This window comes from Gobius niger (assembly GCF_951799975.1).
Source record: "Gobius niger genome assembly, chromosome: 19".
Classification (NCBI taxonomy): Eukaryota; Metazoa; Chordata; class Actinopteri; order Gobiiformes; family Gobiidae; genus Gobius; species Gobius niger.
In genome coordinates, this window is record NC_136870.1 from 10,542,735 (window position 1) to 10,561,912 (window position 19,178).

At 42.7% G+C, this 19,178-nt stretch overlaps 1 protein-coding gene across 2 annotated transcripts in view; it reads left to right on the forward strand.

Annotated features, from left to right (window-relative positions):
* The window catches only part of itga3b (integrin, alpha 3b), a 28,794-nt gene extending 10,304 nt beyond the window's left edge, over positions 1-18,490 (forward strand). Inside the window, exons 2-27 of one of the 2 annotated variants that reach the window (XM_079577404.1) lie at positions 4,876-5,003; positions 5,861-5,943; positions 6,708-6,957; positions 7,431-7,516; positions 8,592-8,649; positions 8,733-8,940; positions 9,162-9,355; positions 9,601-9,689; positions 9,764-9,900; positions 9,987-10,070; positions 10,155-10,222; positions 10,346-10,491; positions 10,563-10,709; positions 10,811-10,908; positions 11,581-11,749; positions 11,845-11,919; positions 12,018-12,097; positions 12,678-12,755; positions 12,830-12,932; positions 13,695-13,871; positions 15,104-15,232; positions 15,316-15,429; positions 16,775-16,873; positions 16,957-17,082; positions 17,255-17,409; positions 17,876-18,015. In XM_079577404.1, coding sequence (XP_079433530.1) covers positions 4,876-5,003; positions 5,861-5,943; positions 6,708-6,957; positions 7,431-7,516; positions 8,592-8,649; positions 8,733-8,940; positions 9,162-9,355; positions 9,601-9,689; positions 9,764-9,900; positions 9,987-10,070; positions 10,155-10,222; positions 10,346-10,491; positions 10,563-10,709; positions 10,811-10,908; positions 11,581-11,749; positions 11,845-11,919; positions 12,018-12,097; positions 12,678-12,755; positions 12,830-12,932; positions 13,695-13,871; positions 15,104-15,232; positions 15,316-15,429; positions 16,775-16,873; positions 16,957-17,082; positions 17,255-17,365 — 3,037 coding nt within the window. In that variant the 3' untranslated portion in view covers positions 17,366-17,409; positions 17,876-18,015. Of the gene's footprint in view, positions 1-4,875; positions 5,004-5,860; positions 5,944-6,707; positions 6,958-7,430; positions 7,517-8,591; positions 8,650-8,732; positions 8,941-9,161; positions 9,356-9,600; positions 9,690-9,763; positions 9,901-9,986; positions 10,071-10,154; positions 10,223-10,345; positions 10,492-10,562; positions 10,710-10,810; positions 10,909-11,580; positions 11,750-11,844; positions 11,920-12,017; positions 12,098-12,677; positions 12,756-12,829; positions 12,933-13,694; positions 13,872-15,103; positions 15,233-15,315; positions 15,430-16,774; positions 16,874-16,956; positions 17,083-17,254; positions 17,410-17,875 lie in introns of both variants that reach the window. The other variant, XM_079577403.1, reaches the window with a different exon arrangement.
* The last annotated feature ends 688 nt before the right edge of the window (positions 18,491-19,178 follow it).

Below are 19,178 nucleotides of genomic sequence, written 5' to 3' on the forward strand. Positions count from 1 at the left end.
AGTGTGTATTGGTGCTCCTACCCAGAGGCAGCGAAGTTGCAATTGTGGTTTTCAGGCCAGACGCCAGAGGGAGATGAAAGACCCCCCCCCCCCAATCATCCTATTAACACTTGTATTACCCCCAGAGGGACTACGGAAAGGATTTATTAAGGTAAACAAGTTACATAGTACTACTTAAAGTAGTTCTCACACAATCAAAATCATAATAAAGGATATGACCTCGAGGTTTTTCATGTTGTCATTTACTAGAAAGTCACGTGCTGGTACCCACATAAACAGTGAGATCAGATATAAACCTGTGGAAGATTGCGTTGGAAAGTTGGATTTACTTTTGTTTTTAGAATACTACGTCGCCCTAGTCTCCACAATCCCTTTTGCTCCATCCATCCTATGACTTGTTCCCTGGGGCCATACGTGCGTCTACTTGTTACCGATCAGTCTGAAGACGTGGCCTGGAGTAATGCATTTTCAATATTGTAGCAGACAAACAAAAACCCAAAGCACTCTCATTACTCGAACATGTTGCGAAGCTTTGGACGTTAGATTTAGTGGTGTAACTACGATTCAGTTTCCTATTGGAGTGCTGCCTGGCTGTAAGCTAAACTGGAGCGTGGCGTTTTGCGTCGCCCAAGGCCAGGGCCACACCTTTGGGGACAAACAGGCTATGTGTACTCATCAGGATAGCCGATCCATCACATGCAGTGGGCCGGTGTACCCTATACCTCGCGTACATCCAGTAAAAAAAAACAACTTCTATTCATTCTCATTGCCAACTTTTTCCACTTCAAATTTGAAATATTTACGTTGAGCCATTTGGATGGGCTTTTCCTGCTTAATCATGTGTTTCTTCATGTTGGAACAAGCCGTATATATGAAGATGAATGCTCGCCACAATGGCACTACATTATTCTCACTTTAAACACGCCTGACTAGCTGCGTACACTGCCTGTTCATGTTTGTCCAGAGAGGGCTTTTAAGAAAGAGAGAAATGCCTTGCTTTCCCTTGCTGAAGGTGTGATTTGTAGATCTGTGTTGAGTGTACAGATGTGCAGGAGTGGAGAGTATAATTATGCTGTAGCCAGTGTCTGACAGACGGGACACAGTTGCACAAACTTCTGACTGTGAAACAAGGAGCGGCTTTCTCTTTCATCTTCTCCACAAGGGCTGTTTTTACTACACCCCCTCCATCTCCATCAGAGCTACACACCTTTCTCAGTTTTGGTAATGTCATGCTGTTTCCATGAGTGATCTTACTCAGTACACATTATTTTCCCAATTTAATGTTCAGGTACAGCAAACTAAAAGCAGCAGATTGGGTAGTTTTGCAAGTCAAATGACTCAGTACTGTGGATACAATTATACACATTGACTTTCAAATTAGAAAACGCAGATCGGGCTGACATGAATAAAATTCAAGTCATGTATTAAGATTGGTGATCTTTTTATTTTGGATGAACTTTTTGTGTCTAACTGTACATTTACAACAGTCCATACATTATTTTCACTAGGCCTTGGATGGTACGTTTTAGCCACAACACACAGTACATACAAAAAGTGAAATTTAGAAATGATTTACGTTGTAGGACAGGACTATTTATTTTGAAGCAAAAAATAAAAATTGAGATTTGACCTTTACCTTCCAGCAGAGTGATCTCTACAAGGCTTCAGGATAAATTGTTTTGTTGGTTTTCTGGTGAGAGGCTCCGTCAGCAGTGAAAACCTGCAAAAACAATTGATCTTGGAGCATAGAGACCACTGTGCTGGAAAGTAAAGGTGCCATGCAAACCACTCATACAGTCAAGATAACTTTATGAACAAAATACATTTTTATTTTTTACTTAAAATGTTGCATTATGCAACTTTAAAAGGACTATACGGAGTTTAAAAATGTTAAAACTAAGTATTTTCATCCCCCTACATGTTCCAGTCATGTCCTAATGTGTACAATGAGCCCAGACCTGTTCACCACAACTGCCTCTAAAATCCTGCACTGTCACTCAAAAAGTTGTTAATTCAGGTCTGAATTGCCATCATGCACGAGCTTAAAGGAACAGGCCGTTTTTACATACTGAAATATGTTCGTACCTGAGCTTAGACGAGTACCTGTCTGGTCTTTGTGCGTGCACTCAGTCAAAATGTTGTTAGCATTTGACCTCTCCCAGTACATTCCTATAGATCCAAACGGGTTGAAGTTTTATACCAACAGCTGAAACAAAAACAAGTGCTCTTCTCCAGTGTCATTTAACAAACAAAAATATTCCATTGTCTCATCCAAAATTCAAAAGTAGGTTCTGTTTCTCCCAAAGAAATGGCTGTAAACCTGCTGATTATCAAGTCCCATGACGATTATTGAGATTGACCAAAGTGGAGATTGTGATTTAGATACGATTTTGATTGATCGCCCAGCCCTAGGATCAAGTACTTAGGTTTCCTATAAATAAGAACACCCAGGAGAATCCCATCTAGGCACAGGCTGAACATGAAAACCCCTCTTTAAAAGGACCTCAGAAATGATACGTTTGACCCAGTGACCCTGCTGTCCCTGCTCCCTGTCTGCAGGGGAGGGCATCCTCAACACTGGGTGACTCACGCTTGTTTAGCCTCTCCTGCACTATGATGACTTTACAGCGGTCTATTTTCCATTTCCTGTGCGTTTGCCCTACCTACACAGCGTTTGCTCCGTCCCGTCACTCTGGGATCAGTCGTTGGGCCGAAGGGGGCGAATTTCAACATGTCCCGGGAGCAGGAATGCAGCAGCCTCCCCCGTCCCGCTCGGCTCTGTCCTCTCCTCTCTTGTCTCGGCGAGGCGCTTATGAGAAGGCGATGAGGAGCGAGTACACAGGAGCTGAGGACGGTGCGGTGGGAACAGAACGGGACGTGAAATGCCTTGTCAATGCTGAGTCAAGGCTTGTAATCCTTGTGTGAGGTCATTCTTGGCATTTTGGGTGCTAACTGGACATGTAGTTCCAATTGGATGTTTCCCGGAGTTCAGATCAAGGTATTAGTTCACAGTAGGTAAGTTTATGTCAATCTAGCTGAAGGTACAGTTTAATAAACCCTGAATAAGAAGGCCTACATTGACAGACCATGATGCATACATTGCTCCCGTGTTGTTTGCTTTGGGCTTTCATTTTCACCACCTGGTTTTGCAATAGTAAAATTGCTCGGTGCTGCTCACATTTGCACTGTGTCATTACCATCTGTCAGTGGTAATGCCGTCTATCAGCGAACCAACATTTCCACAACAAACAGTGGGAGACACGTGGGTGCTGCTCAAGAGACACTGGGACGAGACTGCTGTGTTTACTACTGCACCGAGAGTGAACACTCGTCTCCCGATCACACGTGGGACCGGCTCCTTATGCCGGATTAGGACTCAACGTCCGAGAGCAAAGTCCAGCGGCTCACCTCAAGGTTCAATGATATATTCGAGCTAATACTCACTCTGGCTCTATGAAAGTCTATTGAAGATTTGATTACAGAAAATGGCAAGAATGTCGTTTAGAAATGACCGTATGTCCATAAAATGCAAATCCAGCGTGAGACTCCAAACGGTCTCCTCCATATATATGCCATCTCTCCCTTATCACTGGTTAGTCACTTCTACAACCCAGTCAAGTGGAAACTGCGGGCTCTGGGCAGCCATGTTGGCTCCTCTGGCCTGTCATCACCCTGTCGGCTAATTGATTCGGCGCTGATAATGTCATTGTAGCGGAGGAAAGAAGAGATAATCGCACTTCAGAAATGTAAATGATCCAGACGGGGGGGGGGGGGCAGGAGTGTGGCTTCTTTAGGTTCAGCATGAGGCCAGTGTGTCTCCCACGTTAACAAGGTAACCAGATAAAGTCCAGAGGAAGCCGTTCACATGACTTCAGCCAAAACGTACCCGCGTGTGTTTGAGAAGAACTTCAAAGACACCACTGAGATGTCCTTTGATGTCCCTTGATTCAGTGGTATTTGCTGTATAGAAAAAATCTACAATGGAATAAATTAGTTGCCTACGATGGAAAACTTCTGTATGAACTTGCATAAACTGAATACTGTATCATAATTTGGCCTTTTTCTCAGTGCAATGACTCATGTTTGATTTGACTTTACCTCATTGGGCCGATCATACACACACCTTGCTCCTACTTATCAGTCACTTGTACAAACTTATCAGAGGACGTAGCTGCCCACAAGCCTGAGCAATATCTTTGACTCACTTCACTTTCAGGTTTATACCATGCTCCCTCTTTGACCATCCCACTGTGACTTTTGTCCGGCTGCACAATAGTGGCGTGCACGTGTGGCGCACTGTAAACAAGGCTGTCTGCACCTTCCGCCGACAAAGTGGAGCTAATAAATCTTGTGCTGACAGTAAACAGTGTCCCGCTGCAGCGCTGTGGCCGAGGGTCTAATCCCTCCACTTCAAAGTGTCCCTCTAAAGGTGCTGATGTGGGGCGGTCCGCGTGAGTGGGCAAAAAGGCCCGGTCCGTCACCAGCTGACCTCTTTAAGTTTGGACTGTGGAGTCTGGACTTGTCAGGGGTCAAGATCTCATCACTGCAGCCAGATCTAGACAGAAAAAGTCACCACTTGGGGGAAAAAAAGGTCACATGCTCTAATATTTGTTTGGACCCCCTTTAACCATGATTACAACAGGCATTTACTGTGGCATTGTTTCAATAAGCTTCTGGGCGTCATTCATATTTCAGTAGTATAGATTAGTATAGATAGAATGTTTCAAAGTCAGAATAGATCATTTTTATCGCACGATGAATTTGTAAAGTCTTAATCTATAGAATCGCTCTTTATTGTATTGTCTAACACTACTTGGGGGCTGACATGATCTCAGCACACTTCTAAATCTTTTACATTGCCTGCTCTCTGCACAGGCTCCTGGCGGGAGCGCCTAAAGAGAAGGCCCTATCCCTCCCCAATGTGAACGAGACGGGAGCGGTGTACTCCTGCCCCATCACCACAGACGGCAATGACTGCACCCGCATGGACCTGCTCACCTCAAGTAAGTGTCACGCATCATATTTGTCGAGGCTTGATCTAGTCAAGAGTAGATTCAGTCATCAGCTTCTAATCACTCATCTAATCCCCCCTGATCTAGGTTTAAAACTGTATATTTCCCCAGCATTCTAGTTATTGTTGATATGCTTAGTATTTTTTTGTATTTATTACAGGAATAGATCAAAAGTGGAACCATGTATTCATGAATGACTCAGCTGAAACTGTTTTTAAAGCAGGTTCCGGTTCTGAAGGGAGAAACAAAGGACAGACCGAACAATAACTAGAACTAATCTGTCCAAGAGTGTATTTGAAGGCAGACACTGGACAGCTAAATAGTGTCCAGTCGTGGGGAATCACTCTAGGGAAATGTTCATGTTCATACCTGGCCTATGATATACTGCAAAAGACAAATAACACTGTGATAACAAGGTCCGCCCAGTGTTGCATTATTTTTTCACTAAGATCTTGAATTGACGATGGTTGAGTCAAACCACTGCGCAAAGCCTTCTCCAGCACAAAGATTCTCAATGGGGTGAACATGTGGACTCTGTGGCGGCCGATCCATGAGTGAAAAGGATGTCTCATGCTCCCTGAAGCACTCTTTCACAATGTGAGCCCCATGAATCCTGGTATTGTCATCTTGGAATATGCCCGTGCCACCAGGGAAGGAGAAAGCCATTGATGGAATAACCTGGGCTTTCAGTGTGTTCATGTAGCCATCTCATTCTCATTCTTTGGGCACATAATGTTGCAGCAAGCCCAGATCTAGGTGGCAGCTTTATAATTTGACATGGGAGTGTATTGTACTGTTGTTAACTGTTATTGGTAGCATATATTGACAAGGTTTTGCCTTGTTCACAGCTAACCCTTCAGAGATGGTGGAGGGGATGTGGCTCGGAGTGACTGTGGCCACTCAGCGTGGTCAGCCGGCGGGCCGCGTGCTGGTGAGATGACCTCAGAGAATAATTACACACAATTCTTATACTCATTGAAGTTTATCTTCTATACTATATAAAGAAGATTGCGCTTGTTAATGAAGTTTGAATGAATTGTACCAAAATAAAACATTCACACATTGGATCTTTTAGATTTAAAGGGATATTTCAGGATTTTTGACATAGGGCATCATTTCCTAGTTCTCCAAAGTGTTGTTGATTTCTTGAAAAAAATAAGTAAATTCATGCAGTCTTATATTTGAAGAGTTTTGTGGTGCTCGGCTTGTGCTAGGCTAGTGCATGTCTATGGTAACTAATAGCCTGCAGTAAAAACAGTCTGACCCAAGCACAGTGCACCTGAGGCAAATCACTTATAACACCAGACTACTGATATATATGTCTGTGTTGACTGAATCGTTTTTGCAATATAACCATTTTGCATTTTAAAGAACTTATATTTGAGCAGTATCAGCTTCCTGGTTGTAAGCTACGCCGCAGCGGAGTGATCTGCTCGGTTACCGGATCTAATGCAGACTACTTGTTACCATAGACATGCGCTAGCCTAGCACTACCGCTAAACTCTTCAAATATAAGGACTGCATTAATTTAAAAATATATATACAGTATCTCCAGAAATCAACAAATGAGGCCCTATGTCAAAAATCTTGAAACATCCCTTTAACAGCTGGGGTTAAGGCAAGGTGTAAGATGTCGAGTGATCCTTAAGTTTGTCGTCTCATGTTTCTCCACGATTGCCCATCTTTGTCGCTCAGGCATGCGGGCACCGTTACGTGCGGGTCATCTCGAGTGGCGAAGGGGAGCAGCGCAACATGATCGGTAAATGCTTCGTGAGGGGGAACGACCTGACTTTAGACCCCTCGGACGACTGGCAAACCTACAGCTACGAAGTGTGTGACCCCAACAGTAACATGAACGCCGAGGGCATGTGCAATATGGGCATCTCAGGAGGCATGACGGACAACGAAGTCTACCTCGGGACGACTGGGAGCTTCTTGTGGCAAGGTAACAGCCATCCGGAGTTTGTGCTATTTCTTTATCCTTCAAAGAGTAGCTGAAGGCGAGACACAGGTGAAGACATCGATTTCTTTTTCGGGAGACGGCCGTGGCTAAAGCAGAGGCTAAAGACAAGAGAATTACATCTCCATGCCTCCAAATATTCCATAAACCAAAAATTCCAAATCCTCTCTTCATAAATAATATATCAACAAAATTAAAACCACGAATTTAAACCTGGCATGATACATTACACAAGTGCATTATTTTTTATTTTTGAAAATATGAAAAAATGACCAAAACTTGCAATGCATTCTCATATCTATGTCAGTAATTCACAGCAAAAATTTCAAACTGATATGTTTAAATAAAAACCTTTCACCTGCATCAAGAAGACGACATTCTGCATCATTCACTTACATAAGGTTTAAACATCGGAAAATCCCTAAGATGATACTAACAAGTATTGTTTTTCTGAACAGGAAATGTACATATAACATGGAGAAATCCTGATCCATCAATGCCCTGGGACTATACGGACAAATACCTTGGACAGCTGCTGGAAAATGTAGGTCTGGCTGAGGATTATCTGGTTTTAAATTTGTAATTTTAACAATTAAACATTTGCTTCTGTTTATTTATTGCATTAACACTAAAGTGACAGCACAAAAACAAATAGCATCCAATGTAATTATTAAAGTATGAATTTAGAATGTCATTTGAAATACTGTTTCGAAGACAGAAGGATTTGCCAATTTGAGGTTCATTGGATACCAAGTCATACAAGATTAATTTCTAATTGGTGTAATTTGCATGAATTACAGTGAGTGCACAGAGTCAATATTCAATAAACACAGAGTTAAATGTTTGCTGTTAGTACATGGAGTTACCACTAGAGGGAGAGCACTGTACAATGATTGGAATGGTGGTTCACATGAGTCAATCATGAATCTTATTTTACAGCAAACCATCTCTTTGGCAGACAAAAAAATCAACAACTACTAATGAGAATTGAAAATGCCTCAAGCCACCTTGAACTGTACTAAAAATAACCCCAGCTTCTCTGCGTCCTGGATGAAGAGGAGCAGAGGAGATGATTATGTCACTTGTAAAGAAATGTTGCTCTCCTTTCTTTCTGAGTAGCAAACCTATCAATAACTTTGCTGTTGAAGTTGGGCTTGTCTTTCACAATCTTTATCTCCATAGAAAGGGCATTTAGACATTGTGTTCAAAGGGAACGTTTTGATTCATTCATGGGGAAGCATCTTTCAGATTCTGGCGATGTCATTGGAGTCGTGATAAGAATTTAAAAAAACATGAACCTTTTCTGAAGATGTGCAAACTCCAGGTTTTCATAGACCAAAGATTGCCACTTGACAACACATTATGGACAACACCAAGTACAGTAAAAGTTCATGTTAATCCCCAATGGACGGTGAGGAAACGCGCCTTATGGGGAATTTTACTGCGCGTCACTGATTGGTTGAATGAATCATATTCAGTGACGTTTTAATAACATATCAGAGCTCCATTGGTTAGATAGCAAGGGCATAAAACTACACATTTATGATGCATACACATGTACGGAAGAAAGTCATGTTTTTGCTTATAATTTTATTTTATTTTTTTACAAAAATTGATAGTGGGACCCCACCGTCCATAATAGACCAGCCGCCACAGGATACAGGCACAGCTACATTGGTAACTATTTCTCCCCACTTGTGAATAATATATATATGTATAAATCTACATTCTTAGCTAAGATTTAACCACCTTGTCCTCAGGTTACTCAGTGCTGGAAGAGAAGAAGCTGCTGACCCGGGACGACTACACTGTGGTGTCGGGGGCTCCCAGGGACGAAGCCAGGGGCTCGGTGCTGTTCGCGAAGAAGTCGGAGTCCCAAATAATGACCCCAGTGCTGGTCATCCCTGGGGAGCAAGTGGGCTCCTACTTTGGGAACAGTCTGGCCATCACTGACCTCAACAACGACGAGTATGTTTCTTTGATGCTGCCGAAAACGGAAAGATAGTGCAATGATATGGCTATTTATGCGAGTGGATATTATTTATATTACCATCAAGGGAGAAAGTCTACCATGAGAATCTGAAAAATAAGTCAGTACCAGTGCAGCGACTATAATATTGTGAAAAGAGTAGTGAAAAGAAAGCACTGATGATAATAAACCCCAACTCAAATGTTTTTTTTTTTCCCAGCTGGAATGACCTGATCGTGGGCGCTCCGTTTTACTTTGACCGGATGAAGGAGCGAGGAGGCGCCGTCTATATCTATATGAATGAAAACGGATCGTTCCAGAAGAGCCCCACCCTGGTCCTGACTGGCCCTGCCACCTCCGGGTTCGGCTTTGCACTGGCCGCGATTGGAGACATTAATCAGGACGGCTTCCAAGGTTTGGAAAATGATCTGTGATTAAGATTATGTCATGCTTCTTCTACACGCCAGACATAATAGGACTCTAAGTTCAGTGCCTTTCATTCAGAATATAAAGGAACCAAGCGCGTCATCTCTTCTCATTAACCCTGTTGTTTTAGGAAGCCCATCGGCAGCGCTCGAATGATCATCCTTAACACTGCTGCCATCTAGAGGCCAAACTCTCTCTGCGTTTATTAAGGCAATGTTATTTTTTGTTCATAGATTTTGCCGTGGGTGCTCCTTTCCATGACACGGGGAAGGTGTATATTTGGACAGGGAGCAAAGAGGGAATCTCAGAGAAGCCCAGTCAGGTAAATAGGCAGTTCAATGAGCTTTACTGAAAGTGTGCTTATAGTATGTCCTAAACCACTGTCGCCCTCTGCAGGTGATTGAAGGCAAATCCATTGGAACTGAAGGCTTCAAGACTTTCGGTTACTCCATCAATGGAGGCATGGACATGGATGAGAACAGCTACCCGGATATTCTCGTGGGATCGCTTGATGATCGTATTGCATTGTTAAGGTAAAATTACTTTTTTTTCTTTGCAACTGAATTAAGAACAAAAATTGCAGGCATTCGAAAGTGTAAATCATGGCTTTTTTTTCTAGATCTAGACCCGTTATTCATTTAACAAAGGAAATAACTGTGGAGCCTAAAATTGTAGACCCAAATCAGTGTATAAACCAAGCATGGTAAGTTGCTTTTGCTTTGTTGAAATGTTCCTGGATGATTGAGAGGCAACGCTAAACGTTTAACTTTATTTTTTAATTTTCCAGCATCACAGCCACAGTGTGCATGTCTTTTACTCTGAGCAATGGAAACAAAAACTTCAAGAGATCAATAAGTAAGTAAGCCACACATGGGATCAGGGTTGCCAGGCCCATGATATTTGAACCTGATTTTTGGAATGTGTTGCTTTTATCTTTGTGCATTTGCTCTTACTTGGTTCATCCATTTATGTGCCTAGACGTGAAGTACACTGTCGACGCTGACATGGACACAAGAAAGAGCGCTCGCGTGGTGTTCCAGGACAATAAAGTAGACTCGTACACCGAAGTTCTAGCTTTAACTGCTTCACAAAAAGAATGTAAAGTTTTGAAGCTTTCTGTGGTGGTAAGATAAAATACACACACATGATGTTGGTGTCATTTTCTTCTTTTGAATGTGAATGATATTTCTTACAGGCTCCTCTGCGAGACAAGCTTGAGCCAGTCGTCTTCTCCCTCAACGTTTCCATAAATGAGCAAAAGCCAAAAGCACGACGCACTTTACAGAACCTGGACGCTTATCCCATCTTCAGCCAGGAGCAGAAGCTCACCCAGAGAACTGAGGTATGGAGCCGATAGACCGATGCAAAACAAGAAAACAAACATAAACACAAGTTAAAAAGAAAGACAGCTTTCAATTACTTTTTTTTAATTTTTTTATGCAGATAAACTTTCAGAAAGAGTGTGGCGATGACAACACTTGCTCTAGTAACCTTCAGGTGACAGCGCAGTATGTGGATCAGAATGAACATCCCTACCCCAGGTACAGACTTGTATAATGGTCAATATCTCTGTAATTACAAGGCCTGTCCGCATGAAACAAAACTGGCACAAAGCTTAACATCTAGCACATGAACTAAGCATCAATCATTTTCGTTACAATTTGTAGCATTACTGAATCCTGTAAGTGAGAGGACTTTAAAGGTGCATTATGCAACTTTTATGCAAAAAAAAGTTGATATTTGTACGTATTTTACCTTGCAGTGGCCCAGCGGCTGTATGAGTGGTCAGCATGGCACCTTTACTGTCGATCATGGTTGTCTCTACAACGCTCCAGGATCAATTGTTTTGTAGGTTTAAGTGAGAGGGTTAGCAGTGAAAACCGTCCAAACAATTGATCCTGGAGCGTCCAACACTGTGATGGAAAAGAAAGGCACCATGCTGACCACTCTTACAGCCACCAAGTCACTACAAGGTCAAATAGACAAAAGTATCAACATATTTTTCCACATAAAAAGTTGCATAATGCACCTTTAAGCCATAAGGTTATAGACAATGATAATGCAAGCGTTCAAGTGGTTTTTGGTTGGGAGATTTCCTTCAGAATCAATGTCACTCCCTCCCTATTGGCCTTTACCTTAAATACAAGCTGTCAATACTATGTAAAAAATGCAATAAAACCAAAAATCAACTAATCTTACACACACATTTCCAGACAGGGCAGTTTCCAGGTTTTCCAGTACAGCAGTGACATCAAGTTGATCTGGCTGCTGGTGGAAGTGACTAATTTCCCTGCCCCGGGAAAACTGGCTGAAGACGCGCACCAGGCTGAGCTCAATGTGACCATCCCACAGGCTCTGAGCTACTTTGGGGTCAGATCAGAGGTGAGTGTCCACCAGGGGGCAGCAAAGAGCCACACCATCCAGCACCAAATTCAAACTGAAATGACTTATATTCTGTTGTGTTTATCTTTGCATAGGACAACCGTGTTCCATGCACACTTGATAAAGACCTTATCTGTGACCTTGACAATCCACTGAAAGGCAATGACAAGGTGATTTTATTAAATATATGCAGAAGTGAAGATCAAATTTGGTATCTTTTTGGGGGAAAGAAACATTAACTTTAAAAAAAAAATGTGTGTGTTGTTAGGTGTCACTGTTGCTGATATTTGAGACGTCAGGGATTGATCTTTATACACGAGAGGTTGTTTCTCAGCTGCAACTGTCTACGTAAGTCATTTTAAGATAGTAGAGCTAAAAAAGAGAGATAAGTGTTTTTCATTTTGCACCTCGCAAATTCCAGTCGCCTGCTTCTTAGAACCTTTTGTCTTTTTCTCTGTGATATGGTGTCTAGACAAAATGACTCATATCAGCAGGTTTATTTCCCATGGTTTATTGCACCCAGCTGAGTATGCAAATAATGTTTCCGCAAAAACACATCACAGCATTATAAGATACTATTTCATTTTAATGCAGAGTTATGCTGTTGATTCTGACACTCACTGAACAGTAGAGAATATGGAGTGCTATAAAATCATTAGTTGCTGATGAAGCCATTTTTCAGCATAAAAACAACCCAGTGCAGATGACAACCTGAGGACCTACGATGGCTAATCACTGTATGACCGAGAGTTTGCACTAGCACTGAACAAGACATGTTTTGGACAGTAAATGATCAATTTGGAGAAAAAAAACATTAATTATACAAACATTTTTGCCTCTTAGACTGTATTAGCGATATATATATACACATTGCCCACAGAAAGCTTTGGTTCATTTGTGGCATCTCAAAATCTTGTTTTTGTTCCAGCCTAAGTGTACAAAACGACCTGTTTCCTGTTCCCGTCAGCCTCCTCATCGAAAACACCATCCGCCCTTCTTTCTCTATGTAAGTCCATGCATTTGCTCAACACATAAACAGTCCCGACTTGACTCTTTTATTTACAAATCTCCTCCTCCTAGTGAGCAGCCCCTGTTCCAGACTCTGTTCAGTGGCACGGTGAAGGGTGAGTCGGCCATGGTCAACACCAGTGACGTGGGCAGCCTGGTGGATTTCACCTTTAAAGTGAGTCACCTCCAGCGCTACTATAATAAGACTTTACAATGCAACGCCCTGCCTTTGAAGCCTCCGTGCGTCTCAACTTTAATATTGTGTGGGGGGAAAAGTAGCCATGGTTCTTGTGGCTTGTTGTGGAGTGCGTGCTATTTATGAAAGAGAATTTTTATGATCATACAATATGTCCAGGAAGCATACCCCTCTTCATGAGTTTCTATGTTTGTGAAAATGTATTTTTAAAGCACCATTTTTCCCTTTTCTGCCAAAGCGTTTACAGAGTTTAAACTGTTGGTTGTGGTCCAGACTCCTTCCTAGCTTTCCTAATGCATTTCTTTACGGAGATGAGTTTATAAGCAGTGCTACTTCCGGGTGTGTGATATCTGACAGTTGTATTATGTTGCAGTCAGTGTGCAATTGGTTCACACTACTTGTACATCCCCTTTAACCTCTTAACCCTCCCCTGAACCAAGCACATTTTCTCCAGTTTGGCTTTACTCAAATCTAAAAGCCTCTTGAAAAAAGCTATGGAAATGCAACAGAATCAGAAAAACGATTAGATCAGTTTTGTGGATCTTAGCTTTCAAATGAGGCGTTACATATAGGCTGTAGGCTCCAGTCGAGAAGCTTTAATATTTGGGTAAAGCTGAACTCTCGGTTAAGGCAGGGGTTAAGAGGTTCATGTTTGACTGTAGGTTTAGCAGTGTAGAATTTCTAACATGATAACATAGCGGTTTGAAGACCTTGAACTCGTTGTGTTTTGCTTGCCGCTAGGTAAACGTGGGAGGGCAGCCGCTGGGAGACCTGGCTACGCTGGCGGTGGAGTTCGAGTGGCCTTTTGAAGTCACCAACGGCAAGTGGCTCCTGTACCTCACCAAGATCACCGTGGCAACCAACTCCGAGACAGAGTGCAGCCCGCCCGGAGACGTCGTCAACCCGCTCAACCTCACTGTAAGCACAATGGAGAATAAACATGGAACTATGTGAATGGACGTAAAAATAGCCATTCCTCGCGCGACGCTGTGAGTGTTTCAAAGACGTTGTGGTCTGTGTGTAAAAAGAAGTAGCTTGAATTAAGAAACACAAAGAGCAGATTGTCGTGCAGGCATTTATATTTTCCTTCTGTTGTTGTCACATGTGTACAGTGTTTCGAATGGGCTGAACAATGTCTGATCTATTTTGGTGCCATTATGTTCATGATCGTTTAGACTTTTTATTGTATTTTTGCTGGTCTAAATTTGGTTAATACATTTGGAGAGACTTTCAAAGAGTGTGAAGAGTGTGAAGACCCGGGGGAAACATTCAGCATACACCGTATTGTCTGGACGATAAGTCGCACTGTTTTCATAGTGGGTGTGATTTATACTCAGGTGCGACTTATATATCAAAATATATAATCCCACAATGTTTGTTATTTTCACACTGACAGCCGCTAGATGGCGCTTCATGCCCAGGTAGTTGCCAAGGCTGGTGCGACTTATACTCCGGAGCAACTTGTATATGTTTTTTTCTTCAATTTGCGTTTTTTTTTTGGCTGGTGCGACTTATACTCCGGAGCGACTTGTACTGTATATGTTTTTTCTTCTTCATTTTGCATTTTTTGGCTGGTGCGACTTATAGTCCGGATAATACGGTCCATGTGCTGCAGCCTTATCCCCTGAACCACAGGCGGCCAAACTTTCTTCCTCTAAAACACCTCTAGATTTTTCACTTATAGAGATTTTACCAAAACAGATCAGAGTTAGATTAGATTAGTTTTATTATAATTTAATTACTGTGAAAGCAGTGTGTTTATAGAAACCTATAAAAACCTGCCCTTTTGAATTGAATGGTTTATTTTTGCAGTTTATTTACAAAGGGAAGTCTAAATAAACCAAAATTGTATGTTATTTTAGATGAGCTCGCGTAAATAGACTTCTGAATAAAAGTCAGCAGGGATGTGTTGGTGTGAATACGACTAAAAGCCAAACCACAGGAATATATTTGAGCTCACCACGGCGCCCTGAATAGACCATGTTAATGCAGACAGGCAGAAATAGACAATGGAAACGCTATTCTGGCTCCGATTTGGTCATGTCTTTATCAAAACCAGCAATTACCCGCAGCTTTGTGATGTAACGTCTCCTCCTCGGTCTCCTCTGCTCTTCCCCCTTTTTTTATTTTCTCTCCTCTTTGTCTGGCAGTTGTCAGAAGGCTCAAAAAAGCGTGTTAGACGTCAGGTGGTTGTGGATGATGAGAACAATCAGCCCATGATTATTGAGCCCCAGGCGGCCATCACCCTGCACACCCCCAAGAAAGAAAGCTACCTGTTGGTAAGGGCCAAAGCACACTATCCACTTCTTGTATAATCTCTTATCATCTTATATAATGGGGATCTTTTCAATGTTTGTTAAAGGACTGCGTGAAGGGTACGGCGCGATGTCAGACTTTCACCTGCCCACTGCTCAACATGACGGATTCAGCCAAGATTTATGTCCGCTCACGCCTATGGAACGGCACCATGTTAGAGGTTGGTATCGCATTCTAAGTTTACCCCTGACATTTTATTGTTGCAACCCTGAAATGACATTGGTTCTCGCAGTCAGCGTGCTTCTGTTCTCTGCATAGGTTGCATTTTAAGTAGTTTGTTGTTTGATCTTGAGGTGGAAGATAGGCCAGAATGTAGATCAGTGGTAATTACTTTTTAAATGGTCAAGATCTAGATGTTGTGACCAGGTTTATTATTATTAATGTTAAATTCCGATTCCATGAAATCTTTTCTGACAGTAAAAGTTAACGTCATGTTTTTTTCACCAGCATAGTATCAAAACGTGTTGGCATTATTGCAAATTTCAACATGGTTTTCTTTCAGTCAATTGCTCATAGAGTCATTTATGTTAGAGGATAACATTAAATTGCTATTTATCATAGTGGGTCAAGCTGTAAAGTCGTAGTATCTCTGTCATAGCCTTGACTGTGGTGCTCAGGCGCCCACTCTCAGCCACTGAATGTTTGCTTGCGTATCAGTATGACGCTCTGAGAGGGTATTTATCCCTTTTCTGTGGAAGCTTAGACAGACTTGAATGGTAGAACTAGCGCAATGTCTCGAGTTCATGTTTCCGGGTCCCGCACCGATGGTAAATAAACTTCTCCTGTATAAGACATCCAGACTGCTGCCTGTCATTCATCTATCGTCTTGAACACCATTGTTAAAGGAATAGGCCACCGTTTTTACATACTAAAATATGTTCTTACCTCACTTTAGACGTGTTAATATATCCCTGTCTGGTCTTTGTCCGTGTGCTCTGTCACGCAAACGGAGCACATACGCAGCCTCTCCCACATGTCACATAGCTCCGAAAAAGCTCACGATAGAAGCTACCAAGCTCTTCCACGTGTTCCCTATTTAAATAAAGTTACGTGAAGTGTTTTCATGCGAAGTATATTTACACAGAAATGTAACATGTCGATTTTATAAGCAAATAAAAAGGGGGACTATATTGTGAGGCGTAATGATACGAGGAGCACAGCGTCCGCGTAGTAACTCCTAAAGACTTCCCCCGCTCACTTCCGTCAATAACCTTTAGGAGTTACTGCGCGGACGTTTTGCTCCTCGTATCATTACGCCTCACAATATAGTCCCCCTTTTTATTTGCTTATAAAATCGACATGTTACATTTCTGTGTAAATATACTTCGCATGAAAACACTTCACGTAACTTTATTTAAATAGGGAACACGTGGAAGAGCTTGGTAGCTTCTATCGTGAGCTTTTTCGGAGCTATGTGACATGTGTATGTAAAAACGGTGGCCTATTCCTTTAATTCTCTAACAATATAACCACTTTCATTTCTACTTTTCTTTCTGCTCCTGTAGGATTATCCAAATGCTCTGAGAGTTGAAGTCAGGGGACATGCCTCTCTCAAGCTCATCACCGATAAACCAACGATCAAGATGGACACTCAGAAAGTCGAGGTTTGCGATTTGAAAACTACGAATATGATCATTTATTGTTATCATAAGCGTTTCTTTCACTGTGTATTTCCCTCCCTGTTCAGTTCCGAGTGCAGATAGACCCAGTGGAGGACGTGGAGACGCAGTACGAGCTGCCGCTGTGGATTATCATCTCTGCTGCAGTGGCTGGGATCGTACTCTTAGGGATCATTATAATTATACTTTGGAAGGTACGGTGCACAGCAATTTAACGCGGATAATGTCCTGTTGTTTTTGTTACGTCTGTGAAATTAACTGCCTAAAAGAAGTAGTCACGCCTCACTTAGTCCGTGCAGTTCTTAATGATCCAGTTAACCCCATACATCCCATTTATTAACTTTTGAACCCCCGCCCCTCCACTAGTGCGGCTTCTTCCAGCGGGCCAGCCGGAGAGAGATGTACGAGGCCAAGGCGCAGAAGGCTGAGATGAAGATCCAGCCCTCAGAGACAGAGAGACTGACCGAGGACTACTGACCCCCTCCTGTGGTGGGGGGCACACACCAACCAGGGGCAACGGGGTAAAACTGCCCTTCACAATAGTCTCTGGCTCCGGGGGTGTGGTTCTCTGTTCCTGCTGCGGCGGCTGGTGACGAGGTTACGTGGGCTATGGCTTCATCAAACACACCCCCCACAGGATCAAGATGAACCAAAATGTTCGTCTTTTCGGTTCAATTCAACATTGAAAACACTCTTTTTGAAGATTTTTTTCTAATCGTAGTGTGACATGCAGTCTAGCCCACCTCACCCGTAAATACCAGCTGCCAACTGCCTGTAACTAAACTTTTCACAACTTACCTCAGCGCGTCCTTTCTCGGCCCCTAACCCTGCTTATATCACTTCTCTTATCAGCGCTCCTCACTGTGGGTTTCCTAATGTGATTTCCTCAGTATTTCCAGTCCACAGTTTCCCCCTATCTGCACGAACGCAGCTTCCCCTCGCCTCATCATTTTAAATGTCACCATCCTCTCTGTCCTCTCTCATCAGCTCGGCTTCTTCAAGCGGGCCGTCTACTACCGGATAATGCCAAAGCACCAAGGGGTGAAAATACGCCAGGCCGACCGCTATCAACTCAATCTGGGATTTCAGCCGGAAGAGCCGCACAAGAAGTATTGGATCACCAGCTGGACTGAGATGCAGCGTTATTACTACTGAGGCTTGGGTTTTGGAGGACAGTGGCGCCCGTGCTTTGGCCGCGCGAGCCAACAGAACGACATTAGAATGACGTGTGATCCGCATGGACTGAAAATGGACCGACTTTGACTTTGAGTTTTCAGTGCAATATACTGAATATGTCGCACAAGATAGGGCTGCGAGTGATACAAGCTCGTAATATGAGTAGTCGCGATTTGCATACTGTAACGACAGCAATGAGTTAAATCCACACTGCGGAACATGAGAGCCAAAAACATAAACAATCCTGGCAGTGATACCAAACCCAGCAAAGTAACGAGTCACACATATGTTGGAGTAATATATTCCACCTGTAAAACATTCTATTTACAGTATTTGGTAAAATGTTCCGCAGTGTGGCATTAACCCCTTAACCCCCGCCTTAATTTTAACAGAGCACATTTTCCCCAGTTCGGCATTACTGGAGCTCACAGCCTATTCACCTTATCCCGGCAGTTCGTGTGGGCGCCGCCATGAATTGTGCCCGCCCCTTTTCTCCTATCTATTAACATGGGACAGGGAGAAGTCCACATAAAATTAGTTACTACATGAAAACACGCTGAGAAACGGTGCAGTGTTGACATGTTGGTGCAAATGAACATTGGCCATTTTACACAAATCAATCGACTAAACATCAGATTTGAGTGGAGAATATTTTCCCTCGTTCTCCGTTTAAATGAACGGGCGTCGCGCGTCGTGTCTGTACAACGGAAGCGCCGAGACAAAGCAAAGAGTGGCAAAAGTGGGCGGGGCGGAATAAGGTGAATAGGCCAGTGTAATGCTTCATTTGAAAGACCTACAAACCTGAAAAAAAGAAGAAAATCCTCACGTTGTCGTCACATTTTCCTTGTCTTGTTTATGTTGTGTTTTGGGCGCTTTTTTGTAACGGTTGCGTTTTCGTCACCTGTTTCGTCACCTGTTTCGTCACCTGTTTTGTTGCCTGTTTTGTTGCCTGTTTTGTTGCATTTTTGACACTTCTTCCTCGCTTTTTTTTGCTGCATTTTCATCCCCCTTTAAGTCGGGGGGCTAGAGGTTAAGAACAATCTTATCTGCAAACAACAAAATCTGCTTTAACCCTCCGCAACATGTCCTGAAAAGCATGTGTTGCGTATATCAG